Source organism: Palaemon carinicauda, chromosome 7 (genome assembly GCF_036898095.1).
Source record: "Palaemon carinicauda isolate YSFRI2023 chromosome 7, ASM3689809v2, whole genome shotgun sequence".
In the NCBI taxonomy this organism is placed as follows: Eukaryota; Metazoa; Arthropoda; class Malacostraca; order Decapoda; family Palaemonidae; genus Palaemon; species Palaemon carinicauda.
Genome location: NC_090731.1, coordinates 102,942,898 through 102,957,897, shown reverse-complemented (window position 1 = coordinate 102,957,897; position 15,000 = coordinate 102,942,898). Strand labels below are relative to the sequence as shown.

Below are 15,000 nucleotides of genomic sequence, written 5' to 3'. Positions count from 1 at the left end.
AATAACATTTAAGTAAATATTTCCTAAATTAACTATAAAAACTAACAAAAAGGAGGAGGGAGATTAGATAGTATAGTGTGCCTGAGTGTACTCTCAAGCAAAAGATAAGGCCATGGGACAGAGGCTATACCACTACCCAAGACCAGAGAACAATGGTTTGATTTTGGAGTGTCCTTCTCCTAGAAGAGCTGCTTACCATAGCTAAATAGTCTCTACTACCCTAACCAAGAGGAATGTGACCTCTGAACAATTACAGTGCAGTAGTTAATCCCTTGAGAGAAGAATTGTTGGTAATCTCAGTGTGGTCAGGTGTATGAGGACAGAGGAGAATATGTAAAGAATAGGCCAGACTATTCGGTGTATGTGTAGGCAAAGTGAAAATGAACTATTGCCAGAGAGAAGGATCCAATGTAGAACTGTCTGGCCAGTCAAAGATCCAATATCTCTCTAGTGGTAGTATCTCAACGGGTAGCTGGTGCCCGGGCCAACCTGGCTTCAGGTAATTAATGAAAATTGCTCTTCCAATCTTGGTGAATAAAAAAGAGCTGCTTATCATATACTAAAGATGAATTGCTCTTCCTTCAATATTTTAGGATGAAAAAGAAAACTACAGTGAAAAATATACAAATAATTAAAGTTCCAGTAAGGAACGTTCATATAAAGTTTCAAATTTATTTGAAAGAAAATTTTTCATAAAAAAATGTTCGAAAAGTCAAAATCGTTCTTTAATTTATAAATCATAAAAATTCGAAACACCATTTTCCTTATCAATTTTTTTTTCTCAATCATCTTTCATACTTCTCTATTCACTATGACCCCTCCATTAGTATATACATGATTGGATGGTGAGGGCTCATAATGTAACCTTTGCAGACACGAATAAGTGATACTTCATGAGGTGTAAGGGTAAAAGAAGTTTTTTCTTTTACTTCGGTTGCATGTCATTGGTAAGAGCCTTCACCCACCATACTGCATTTAATACAGTGGTGATAATGAATGCTATCATTAATAATAATAATAATAATAATAATAATAATAATAATAATAATAATAATAATAATAATAATCTAGCATCCTCACGTAATGCGTAACAGCCGAACTCAATTATCCTTATTGTAACAGTTTAATTCTAGCAAAGTTATAGAACTTATTCCGTGCATTTTGCTTCCAAGACTTGATGACCAACACAGCACAATTATTGGCGATATACAGTACTGAAAAAAGAAGGAAAGTCTGAGCAATTGAGAAGCTAAACTGCAAAATAAATGCCGCTGAGGCCGCAATCACTTTTAATGCAACATGCGTAGAAGATGGTCACTTATCAAAATAATAATAATAATAATAATAATAATAATAATAATAATAATAATAATAATAATAATAATAATAATAGTAATAATAATAGCAACAACAACAAAAACAACAACAACAACATCAACAACAATAACAATAATAATAATAATAATAATAATAATAATAATAATAATAATAATAAAAATAATAATAATAATAACTCATCGTCATCATGTTCAATAAGTTTTCAATTATATTTATTGTTATTATGAACTTATCTTTTATACTAATATTTTGATATACAGATATGATCAATGATTCTAAGAATTCAAAGAGCAAAAATAATCTTCAAAGTAAAAGTCTATGTGTATTAAAGGGTGGGTCTGAAAAGCTGCCTTACCAAGTGCCAGATTTAAAGGTGGATGATTTAATAAATTACCGATGAAAGTAGAGAACCTTGCTATATTGCTGTCATAAAAAACACTTTCCTATTTCAAAGTTCGTATGTGAAGTTAGAAATTTTAGCCATAATTATATGACAGTTTATATATATATATATATATATATATATATATATATATATATATATATATATATATATATATATATATATATATATATTTATTTATTTATTTTTTTACTTATATATATATAAACTGTCATAGAATTCTGGCTAAAATGTCTAACTTCACATATGTATATATATATATATATATATATATATATATATATATATATATATATATATATATATATATATATATATATATATATATATATATATTAGGTTTAATGAAGATTTGAGGCACTGATGTTTTTAGTGTGTAATTCGTTTATATCTGTGTTCGCATTGGCAAAAAGAGTTGTGATATACAGTTATATTGTTATATGAAATATACATATTATGTTTGGTTGAGATAGAGCAAGTATATAAAGCTAGGACACGATGCTATGAAGCTAAGCTTATTTTGAATTAGCATATCCCTTTGAGAGTTAGAGCAAAGTCTGTTCTTTGAGAATTATTAACATGTATTAAATAATTTTGGGTAGAACATTAAAGCTTATGAATAACTACCTAAACAGGCAAGTAATTCCCTGCAGAGATACAGATTAAATTAAATTAATCCTCAGAAGGTCTTTTTAATTAAATTATACCAAAATTTCCTGTCTGCAAAACTCACCTGAACAAAGATAAACAGATGTGGAACAGCCATAATAAATGCACCAAACCAGGCACAGGCGATTAGCTTCTTCGACCTTCTGATAGAGCTGACGAAGTTCAGGGGATGACAAATAGCTGTGTACCGATCCCATGACATTACTAACAACAGGAATATAGTTGCTGAGAGTGTTACGATACCGAAGTAGGTGACGATCTTGCATCCTACAGATCCTAGCACCCACTCACGGAAAACCTTGAGAGAGAGAGAGAAAAAAAAAAGTATGTAGAGAAAATTTCATTACTCAGACATTCTATTTACATTGATTATATTAGAAAAAAATCCTAACCAATCCTTACATGAACATACATTCCCATGCGACCAAGCCTAAGCCAGAACATGAGCATGCACTTTTCAATACATTTTTTTTTTTTACTGAATAATCACTCTTTTCATGGCTAGGGCTTTCACATCCAAGTGGATGTCAAAATCGACTGAACATCAGAAAACATTGAAACACTAAATATATTTTGATTTAATAATGCTAAACATAGGAATTAATAAAAAACGAGGTTACAAACACCAATGCCTTATTAACATTACTAACTACAAAGAAAATTTCTCCCGTCATAGTAATCCCACAAACAGCTAAATCTCCAATGGCGAGGTGGAGGATAAAGATGTTGACTCGCGTATGGGATCGTCGATACCTCGAGCATGCCAACACTAAGATGATCAGGACATTTCCAATGAGGCTCAACGACATAAGTACGGCAAGAGTGATAACATGCTGTAACTCAGAAGGCGTCCATGTTGTGCTGTGAGGAGGATAAAACAAAAGACTGTTAGGCTAAAGGGACTCTCAACAAAATAATAAGTGAATAGATGGAATGTTTAAAACATAGCTCTAATATTGTAGTCTTGCCTGTCGGTTATCTGGGCAGTTGAGATAGGCTGGCAAAATGCATGGGAAACTGGCCGATTGTGAACTTGAATACTTAATTGGTCCCAAGAGAGTATGCTCAAAGTTTTGAACTTAGATATGGCAAAATGTCAGAGTAAATTTTAAGAGCGAAAATTGGCCTCATTAATACAATGTTATTTAAGGGTTGCTTCAAACTCTATCTACCCCTTTTATCTACACCCATTCCTTTCATTCAATAAGCTTTTAAGAGATTATGTTGGATTCAAAACTGAGGGAGGAAATCTTCATATTCTAATGGTTTTCATTCGTTCTATTGTCACTATTTTTCATATGAAAGTTTTTTTATTTGTTTTCTTTATTTACAAATTGATTGACTAGACTTCAGTATATAGAAGTATGAGATTTCAGCGATAATTTTCTTCGACACTGGGGAGCATAAAGACATAAACATTATATTTCAGGGTTACCTACTAATCTGTGGAGAGCCCCTTCCTAAAATGCATAATATATGGTGCATGTATCATATATGCACACATGAGCAATTCTCGTTTGTGTATTTTTTTTTTGGCAAATTTACGACTTTGGCCTATTTATCTATATACAAGTGTTCTGACATAAGATTCATCTATTTCTTGTCTTTAAGGGCTCACTTTACTACTGAGGTTTTGACATAAATCAAAAGCTTTCTGATAGACTATAAATGCCTTAGATAGTGGTATGATTTTTCCATTACTTGGTTAATTACATGGATATAGCCAGTTGTAGATACTAACTTCAAAGGTCTGCTCGCTCTCTTGGTTTATTAAAATGTAGCTGTCTTTCTATTTGGTCAAATATGATCTTTGTAAATATTTTGCATAGAACGGAGTGCCCCTCCAGCTAAGCGCACTCCCATGGTTTATGCTTTACCTAGTCAGTACTAGACCACCCTGTAGTTACTGTGCATATTTGCAACGTCATTGGTAGCAGGATTAATAGAGAAAACCAAAACAAAGAAACTAAGGGTCGTTATGGGAAGTGCTTGCCCACACCCATCCTCTTTCAAAACCTTGTGCCTCTCCCACGGTAATAATAGTTATGAACCTTATGCTTTTTTTATTTCATCTATATTTCATTAGCCTTAACTATCGTCAGCAACCCAAAAAATTCATCATTAAATCAAGATAAGAAAATTCAGCATAAATTTCATCCTATAAAATGAAAGTACATATGCAAACAAAATAGTAAGTACAACTTTTTAAATTTTATCATGAAACGGCTTCTTATTAGTTTTTTATATTTTCTCTTTCGGCCTTTCTCAGAAGCGAAGTTTTTGTTTAGGACTCTTGTCCTAAAATAGAAGCATCGAACAACTATGGTAATAAATTTAATTGAGTAAATTCGCATAGCAATGTGTGTGTAAGAAATTAAAGTTTTGGTAACTTCTCTGCCAGATTTCAGGGACTTCTCACCATGGTATCAAATAGAAAGATCTACTCCCACTACACGGAATAATTGTAACCATTGTCTCGGTTTGAGTGTAAGACAGTTTCTTTGTTCTTCACTCTAGTGCAGTCAAATACAGACTGATGAATTATTTTTACCTAAACCTCAACCATCGCAGCCTTGTGACGTCATGCGCAAAATTGTCTTATATTGGTCCGTAGTGGTTTAACCCTGTGTTTTATCTAGGCTATGGTAGGAATGCTTGACCGGACTGAAATGTTTATTCTTAAATTAGGGAGTTACACTAGGTGTCTGGGATCCCATGACCAAGCAAATTCAATATTAAGGTTTGTTTGTGACTTATAAAAATGAAAATCACGAGTGTTAGTGATAAAATAGGGAAGGTAGCTGGTTTGGGAGTGGATTATTGTTTTATAAATATCTCTATGAATGCTCGTACATTTATTGCACCATATAAAGTGTAAAAAGACACTGTTCAATAAATTAGTCTGCTTGAGAAGTATCACGAAACTTGTCAGGACTCAATCTGATATGTTCTACTTTAATTTTTCCTGTTAATCTTTTCCGCACACACACAGGTATATATATATATATATATATATATATATATATATATATATATATATATATATATAGATATATATGTATATATATATATATGTATATATATATATATATATATATATATATATATATATATATATATATATATAAAAGCACACACATTATCATCATCTCCTCCTAAGAATATTGACGCAAAGAGCCTCGATTAGATTTCACCAGCCGTCTCTATCTTGAGCTTTTAAATTCAATAATTATCCATTCATCATCTCCCACTTCGGGCCTCATAATCCTCGGTCCTATACGCCTTGTTCTTCCAACTCTTCTAGTGCCTTGTGGAGCCCAGCTGAATGCTTGGTGTTGTACCAACCGTGTGTCACACGATCGACCATAGAAACGACATTTTTCTTTTTTTTATATATCATCCTTTGTATCTTCGCTCTCCCCTCTCACAGATAGCAACCTGAATTAACATGTCTGTTTTTCTTACCGTTACTGTTAACAGAACCGGTTGTCAGTTGAACATGAAATTGCATGTTATATAGTTTAGGCCCTTCCTGCTCGGACTTGATGTATATATAAAGTGATGATCTGTAATAAAGTTACTCAGTTGACTTTCATCTTGCCTTTCGAGTCACAGCCTCTCTCGGCCCGTCACAGTGGTGACCCCGGAAGTCGACTCGCTCCTCCCGCCTACCCCCCATCCCCCGTCAATGGTACTATCACGGACTCCACGGAAGTTGGCGCCGCTCCATTGAAACTTTCGTCATACGCCAACGGAGAAGCGTTTGCCTGGTTTCAGCGCGCAGCAGTCCAGTTCCTCATCAAGGGCGTGACTCGCTCAACCACCAAAGCAGATTATGTTCTCGCGGCGATACCCGACGACACCTACCGGAAATCTCTGACTGGCTTTGTGAACAAGGAGACACCATAATAGTATATGACGCCCTCAAAACACACTTTATGCAGCAGTACTCGGCGTTGCCAGCCGCCCATATAACAAAGCTTTTTCAGCTCTCTCAACAACCGTTTGAGGACCAAAGGTCTTCGCTCGCCCTCAGAGAAATAACCAGTATCGCTCTCCTGCAACCTGCCACAGACGGCTCTCCTCACGAGGTGAACCTACGTCGTGCCCTTTACTCGCTGTATTACCCGATGTTGATAATTTACCCATAAACGACTTAATGACCAAAGCCGACGCCCTTATGGACAGCCACTTCACGACCTTCAAGATTTCTATCAATGCCTACACTCCTGATGAAGAGGACACCTATTCAACATCAACTGAAGCTGACGTGAATGCCATAGGACATACATGCCTACCCCATGACGTGCCGGAGCGGCGACAAAGCCACCAACCACCCACCTCTTGCTCGCGCCCCAACCAACGACTTCTACACCCATATACTGCTGCCCATCGGCCGCAGTTTTGTTACAACCACTCCAGATTCGGGGCTGCCCCAAAGAAATGTGCCAAGGATTGTCAGTGGCCAAAAAACATGTAAGTAGGCCATCGCTCGTAGCAGTGGCCTTCCGTGTTTCTAATCTTTTCTTTTTGCATGATGCAGGAACGGGCGTGCAATTTTTGGTACACACGGGTGTTTGTCATTCTCTTTTACAAAGGGAACTCTTCAGGACACGACGTAGTCTGTCTAAGTCTACCGACGTCCGCCTGGTAGCTGCCAATGGATCTGCGATACCCACCTACGGTTACGATACTCACATTGTCGTTTGGAAACGGTAAATTTAATTGGAAGTTTCTCGTTGGTGCCGTCACATTGCTAATCCTCAGTGCAGATTTCCTCCCTCATTTCCACCTTCTGGTTGATGTCGCTCACCGACGATTGGTCAATGCAGACTCGTACTTGTTGACACCCTTCAATCTGGTCCCTCCCAAACATCGCCGACGTGACCTCCTACTTGCACAGAGTGAAGGTTTTCTCCACGCTCGACCTCCTGAAGGGGTATTATCAGGTGCCTATGAACCCAGAAGACATACCCAAGACCGCCATAACCACTCCGTTTGGTACATACAACTTCAATTACTCCTGTTTTGGGCTTCCTAATGCTGGGGCCACCTTTCAACATCTCATGGATGGCATCTTATGGGACCTCCCCTTCTGTGTATTTTATGTGGACTACATACTTGTGTTCTCTTCCTCGAAAGAGAAACACCACCGTCACATGTGCATCGCGCCAACAAAGTGTCGTTCTTAGGGCACTGCATCACTCCTGAAGGAGTCCATCCCCTCCCTGAGAAGATAGCAGCCGTTCAGATTTTCTCCATGCCCTTGACTGTCAAAGCACTGCAGGAATTCTTGGGCATGATCAACTATTATCACCGTTTTCTTCCAGCTATTGCCGCCACTCTTGCTCACCTCTACGTCTCTCTCAAGGGCAAGCCAAAAGACCTGAAGTGGGGTCCCCTTCAAGAAACGGCCTTCTGCAATGCAAAGACTGCTCTATTGACCGCTGCTGCTCTCAATTTTCCCATCCCACATTCCCCTCTCCTTCTCTCCACCGATGCCAGCGACGTCGCTATTGGTGTAGTACACGAACAGTTGGTCAACGGCTTACCCCACCCATTGGCCTTCTTCAGCAGAAAACTGTCCAAAGCAGAATCAGGTTATTCTACCTTTGATCGCGGATATCTGGTGGTGTACGTGGCTGTCCGTCACTTTCGCCATTTCTTAGAAGGTACGCCCTTCGTCTTTTGCACAGACCACATGCCTCTGGTGCACGCCATCACTAGACAGTCTGATGCCTGGTCCACACGTTAATGCCGACATCTGGCCGCTGTGGCTGCACGTCCCTGAGAAAATGAATCCCGTTGTCGATGCCCTGTCAAGAAACACGTTGGCTTCCGTTCAACTGAGATTGGATTACAATGCCTTAGCTGAAGCCCAACGACATGATCCAGAGTAACAAGCATGTAGGACATCCTGCACATCCCTCTGTTGGGAAGACGTCCCCCTTGGCGTCTCCAACACCACACTCCTCTGTGACGTCAGTACTGGTAGACCGCGACCTTGGATTCCTGCTCCCATGCACCAACGGGTATTTGATTTATTTCACGGCCTTTCATATCCTTTGTGCCGTTCTACTGCACAACTGCTGAAGACGAAGTTCATTCGGCACGGCATTTGCAAGGATGCTAAGGATTAGGTCCACCCCTGTACTTCTTGTCAAGCTTCCAAAGTACATTGACACACGGATTCAGAAGTGGGCACCTTTCCTTGTGATCCGGCGCAGTCTGAGAGCACTCCTACTAAACATTCGTGGCAAAGAAGACTGGGTCTCCATTGATCGTCTAAAACCTGCTTATCTCCTGCCAGATGACCTGCTTACAGTTTGCCTCTCTATATCAGGACACCCTATTTAACATGTACAGTAAGTCATTCTTAAGGGTGGAGCCATGTACCAACTGTGTGTCCCACGATCGTACATAGTAACGACATTTCTCTTTTTTGTATATATTATCCTTTGTACCTTCGCTCTCCCCTCGCACTGATAGCGACCTGAATCAACATGTATGTTTTTCTTACCATTACTTTTAACAGAACCGGTTGTCGGTTGAACATTAAATTGCATGTTATATATTTTAGGCCGTTCTTGCCGGACTTGATGTATATATAAAATGATGTTCTGTAATAAAGTTACTCAGTTACTTTCATCTTGCCTTTCGAGTCACAGCCTCTCTCGGCCCGTCACAGTGTACTTATCTCTTTTGGGAAGTATAAAGAACTTGTCAAAATCATGTCCATCTACCCCTCATCATGGTCTCATCCACATATGGCACTCGAGTAATGTCTCTTATAGTTTCATTTCTAGTACTGTCCTGCCCTTTAACTCCCAGTATCCTTATGAGGGCTTTGTTCTCAAATCTACTAAATCTATTGGACATTGTTTTATTGTCATACCATGACTCATGTCCATAGAGTAACACCGTTCCCACTAAACTGATATATAGTCTGATTTTTATATGTAATTTCAGGTGATTTAATTTCAAAATTTTACTTAACATAGCCATTGTCGGATTTCGTTTTTTTAGTCTTTCACTAATGTCTAATTTTATAGACCCAGTATTGGATATCCTAAGTCCTGAATACTTAAATGTTTCTATCTCATTGATCCTTTCTCTTTCCAATGATATTTCATCTTCCATTGCATACTCGGTTCTCACCATCTGTCTTTCTTCTATTTATATTCAGCCCAAACTCGTATGATATTTCCTGCATTCCGATAAGGAAGCCTTGCAAATCCTATGGTGTTCTGCTAGCAAGGACAGCATCATCAGCATACTCTAGGCCTGCTAAATTTCTATCACCAATCTAGTCCAATCATTCTCCAGAATCTCTGACTGCTCTACCTATTAAAAAATCCATGAGGAGGATAAACGAAATAGGGGACAATACATTCCGTTGGAGTACTCTGCTGTTCACTGGAAATTCATTTGATGAGACTCCATTAACATTAATTTTGCATTTGATATGCTCATGAACAGAGTTAATCAAATTTACATATTCAAGAGGAATTCCATAATAACGAAGAAACCACCACAAAATTGGCCAGTGCACACTATCAAAGACTTTCATATTCCACAAAAGCCATCAAAAGAGGATTTTTATACTCTACGCATTGCTGTACAACATTTATCAAAATGAAAATTTGGTCAGTGCAACTTTTACCTTTTCGAAATCCTGCTTGTTCATCTCTCAGCTTTTCATTAATCTTACTCTTAAGTCTCTTTAGAATAAGAATACTATATATTTTTATAACATAAGTGTTATGCCTCTGTAATTATTGCAATCTGTCAGGTCTCCTTTTTTTACTATTTTCACTCCCATTCAGCACTTTTTGCCTCTTCATGCCACATTCTACAAAATAATAATGTAACTAGCCTGGGAGTCACTTCATTTTCAGCGGCCAGTATCATATCCAGAGGATTATTCCATCTTATCCAGGGGCTTTTCATCTCTTTAGTTTTTTGAGGATAGCTTCGACTTCAAACACACTGAATTCTTTCATGGGTGTCATAGGTAGATATAATAATTTTAAAGATGTTAAAAACACAAAAATATCTATTCCCAAAGAGTGAATGCGAGGTGAAACAAGATTTCACTACAGACCCATGATAAGGGAACTGTCCTGTTTTGACCAAGATGTCATCGTCTTAATTAGTGGAGTCAGCATATTTTGAGAAACTGAGTCTGAAGGAAATCCTTATTTAGGATGTATGTCATCATGGAAGGACACATGCTGCCCTTTTGTTACGACTTAACACGTGGTCCAGATTGCATCAGAAATTTCTTCTAGAAGCTTCCATGGTGTAATCGGAGTGGGCGTTTTTGAGGATGCCAATAGAGATGCAGAATTGGAGTTGACCACTGCCCACTGTAATTAACTCCGCCCATACTTGGGTATATAAACTTCAAGAAGAGATTTTTCAAGAGAGATAGGGCAGGATATAAGAGAAGAGAGGAACTATGTCCGAAGCAGATACGATCCAAGTCCTAGCGAGATAAGAAACATAGAAGACTAAAAGTCTGATAGAGTCAGATTCTAACCTTCCCTTCAGACAACAAAAGCCTATCTCCAAAAATCCTGTTATGGCTGAGAAGAAGAGACAAATTGAAGCAGCCAATTCTCCCTGCTTGTGACAAGAAGTAGCCAACTCTACTTGCATCCTGCCTTCGTTCAGCATTATCATTGAATTCGAGGAAGAAGACCTCTAATGTCCCTTAGTGATGCCACCCTTTTGTGATGTCTTCGAATCTGGTCATCGTGCCAGTTTCATCTGAACTTCAGCCGTCCCTCTGAAACGTTCTTAAGCCTTATTTTAACAGTATAATCAAATTCTTGAAAGAAGACTTCTGATGTCCCTTCTTGATGCCACCCTTTTTGTGACATATCCGAATCCAGTCATCGTGCCAGTTTCATCTGAACTTCAGCCGCCCGTCTGCAACGTTCTCAAACCTGAAGTCTCCGTACCAGTATCGTCTCAGCAGCTGCAGAAAACTATTCCTTGAGCATTTCTACCTTTCTTACTGTTCCCCTTTTCTGTTGGTGTTTGATTGATTTGATTTGTCAGGTAAAGTGACCGGAGAAGTAACAGTTTTCTTTATAAGTTTGTGAATAAACGTGTTGTGTTTTTTTCGAGAGTTTCTTTTTATATTCATTTCTCATGTTTTAAGGGATTGTTGTAATAAACATTTATTTTACTTATTAAAAGAACCTATAACGATTTTAAGATCGTAACAATGGGCACATCAAGGTCTTCATCAGCTTCAGGTATATCAATCAAATTATTCTTTTCATATCTCCTATTCATAACCTCACTAAAGTGTTCCATCTAACGTTGTCTTTCTTCATCTTCTGTTGCTATAAAAGAACCATCTCTCTTTTTGATGGGTATAGTCTTCTTCTTTGCCTCAGTCAAGATTTCATTGATAATTATATGAGAAATTCTTACACTATAGCCACTTCCTGCATTCATAGCATAGTCAGCCTCTCCTGCTTTACTGTCTAAATACTCTCTCCAGTCATTCCTGGCTTCTCTTTTGACCTCACTATTACTATTGGAATACTGAGCATGATCTACCCAGTAATTTTCATTACTTCCTCGAAAACTTTTAATAATCAATTTCTGTCTTTGTCCTCTTTTTATAGTATCCCAAGTATCATTTGATATCCATGGCTTTATCCTTGTAACTCCGTGTCCCAAGACTTCCCCTCCAACTGACTGATATATGTTCTTAATGTCACACCATTCTTCATTAATTGTCTGTTCTTTGTCTCTTAAAATCTCTAAGACTGCAAATTGATTCCTACATTCAATTGCAAATGATTCTCTGTGCTCTTCTTTTAAAAGCTTAGTTGTATAAAACCTAGCTATTCTATCTATCTTTCTGTTGACTACTTTCAGTTTTAATTTCAGTGTGGCAATGAAAAGATGGCAATCACTACCAATATCTACACCTCTATAGCTTCTTACATTTCTTAGAGTCCTCCTTCTCTCTTTATTAATGGCAATGTGATCTATCTAATTTTGGTAATTGTTACATGGTGAAATTCATGTATACAATCTCTATATCTTGATTATTTCTTCCAACTTTAGCATTGAAGTCGCCAATCACAATTTTCATATCTCTAAGGGATCTCATCTATTACTCTCTGCAGTTCTTCACAGTATTCATCTTTCCTTTCTTCAGGGAATCATTTGCTGAGGCATAGCAAACTATAATACTCATATTGCACTGCTTTGATTTGAACTTTGCTAGTAACAATCTACTATTTATAGCTATCCACTCGGTTAATGCCTTTTCTGCTTTTGGTGTCATCAACATTCCTACCCCTTCTCTTCCAACTCCATCTGATCTTCCAGAGTAGATATATATATATATATATATATATATATATATATATATATATATATATATATATATATATATATATATATATATATATATATATTACCTCGGTCAAAAGTATCCTTACCAATTCCGTTACAATGTGCTTCACTCAGGGCCAAGATATCCAAACTATTGTACCGACCGTGTTTCACACAATTGTACATAATTCCTTTTGTATATATTATGCTTGTATCTTCGCTCCTCCCTCGCACTAAAACGAACATGAAAATTCCTGTCTGGTTTTTCCTCTGTGATATTGTCTGTCTTGTGAACTTGTCATGTCCTGTTGCCTTGAGGTTTTGTATATAAGGAGAGTGTTCCACAACAATATAACTCAGTCGTTTCCAATCTGCCTTTGAGTTCACAACTCCTCTCTCGGCCCGTCACATTGGTGACCCCGGAAGTCGACTCGCTCCCACCGCCTTCCACCCCCACCCTCTCGCCCCTTCATCGTTGGTACTATGGCGGACTCTACGGCAGTTGGTGCTGCGGCCGCTCCATTCAAACTTTCATCGTTTGCCAGCGGAGAGGCGTTTGCTTGGTTTCAGCGCGCAGAGGTCCAGTTTCGTATCAGGGGCGTGACTCGCTCAACCACCAAAGCGGATTATGTTCTCGCGGCGATACCCGAGGACACCTTCCCAGAAATATCCGACTGGCTTTGTGAACAAGGAGACACCCCAATAGCGTATGACGACCTGCAGCAGTACTCGCCGTCGCCAGCCGCCCGTATAGCAAAGCTTTTTCAGCTCTCGCAACAACCGTTGGGGGACCAAAGGGCTTCGCTTGCCCTCAGGGAAATGACCAGTATCGCTCGCCTTCAACCTGCCGCAGACGGCTCTCCTCGTGAGGTGAACCTACTCCGTGCCCTTTGGATACGCCGTTTACCTGAACCTGTGCGCGCTGCCATACCCAATGTCGATAGTTTACCCATAAAGGACTTGATGACCAAAGCCGACGCCCTTATGGACAGCCACTTCAAGACCTCCATCAACGCCTCCACCCCTGACGACGAGGATGCCTATTCAACGTCAACCGAAGCTGACATGAATGCCGTAGGACATACACGCCTACCCCGTGACGTGCCGAAGCGGCGACAAAGCCGCCACCACCCACCAATCACTCGCGCCCCAACGAACGACTTCTACAGCCACTTACTACCTCCCATCCGCCGCAGTTTTGCTACTACCACTTCAGATTCGGGGCAACCGCGAAGAAATGTGCCAAAGATTGTCAGTGGCCAAAAAACGTGTAAGTAGGCCATCGCTTGTGGCGGTGGCCTCCCATGTTTCTAATCTTTTCTTTTTACAGGATGCAGGAACGGGCGTGCGATTTTTGGTAGACACGGGTGCTTGTCGTTGTCTTTTGCCAAGGAAACTCTTCAAGGCACAACGTAGTCTGTCTACATCTGCCGACGTCCACTTGGTAGCTGCCAACGGATCTGCGATACCCACCTACGGTTACGAGAGCCTCACATTATCGTTCGGAAACGGTAAATTCAATTGGAAGTTTCTCGTTGCTGACGTCACAATGCCAATCCTCGGTGCGGATTTCCTCTCTCATTTCCACCTTCTGGTCGATGTCACCCACCAACGATTGGTCAACGCAGACTCGTACTTGTCGACACCTCTTCAACCCGCCCCCTCGAACCTCGCTCTCCACATCAGCGCACCCACGGATGCCTACGCCCACCTCCTCACGTCGTACCCGGAAGTTTTCCGTCCAGAACTTCGCCAAACCCCCACGGTTCCTGCCAACCACGGTATTTATCACCATATCAAGACGACGGGACCCCCAGTCTTCGCAAAATTCAGACGTCTGGCACCGGAACGATTGGCAGCCGCCAAACAGACGTTCGCCGAAATGGAGAAAATGGGCCTTTGCCAAAAGGCCTCCAGCCCATGGTCGTCACCCTTACACATCGTTCTGAAGAAAGACGGCTCCCTCCGTCCGTGCGGGGATTACAGGCGCCTGAACATGCAAACAGAACCGGATCACTACCCCCTCCCAAACATTGCCGATGTAACCTCCTACCTGCACAAAGCAAAGGTTTTCTCTACGCTCGACCTCCTGAAGGGGTATTATCAGGTGCCTATGAACCCAGAAGACATCCCCAAGACCGCCAACACCACTCCGTTTGGCACATACACCTTCAATTACTCCTGTTTTGGCCTTCGTAATGCTGGGGCAACGTTTCAACGTCTCA

The 15,000-nt window shown here is 39.6% G+C and overlaps 1 protein-coding gene across 2 annotated transcripts in view; it reads right to left on the bottom strand.

Annotated features, from left to right (window-relative positions):
• LOC137643614 (oxytocin receptor-like) overlaps positions 1-15,000 on the bottom strand; it is a 331,637-nt gene that overhangs the window by 268,771 nt on the left and 47,866 nt on the right. Inside the window, exons 2-3 of one of the 2 annotated variants that reach the window (XM_068376330.1) lie at positions 3,061-3,271; positions 2,475-2,708 (exon numbers count right to left, since the gene is read on the bottom strand). In XM_068376330.1, the coding sequence (XP_068232431.1) occupies positions 2,475-2,708; positions 3,061-3,271 (445 nt within the window). Of the gene's footprint in view, positions 1-2,474; positions 2,709-3,060; positions 3,272-15,000 lie in introns of those variants that run through there. The other variant, XR_011045027.1, reaches the window with a different exon arrangement.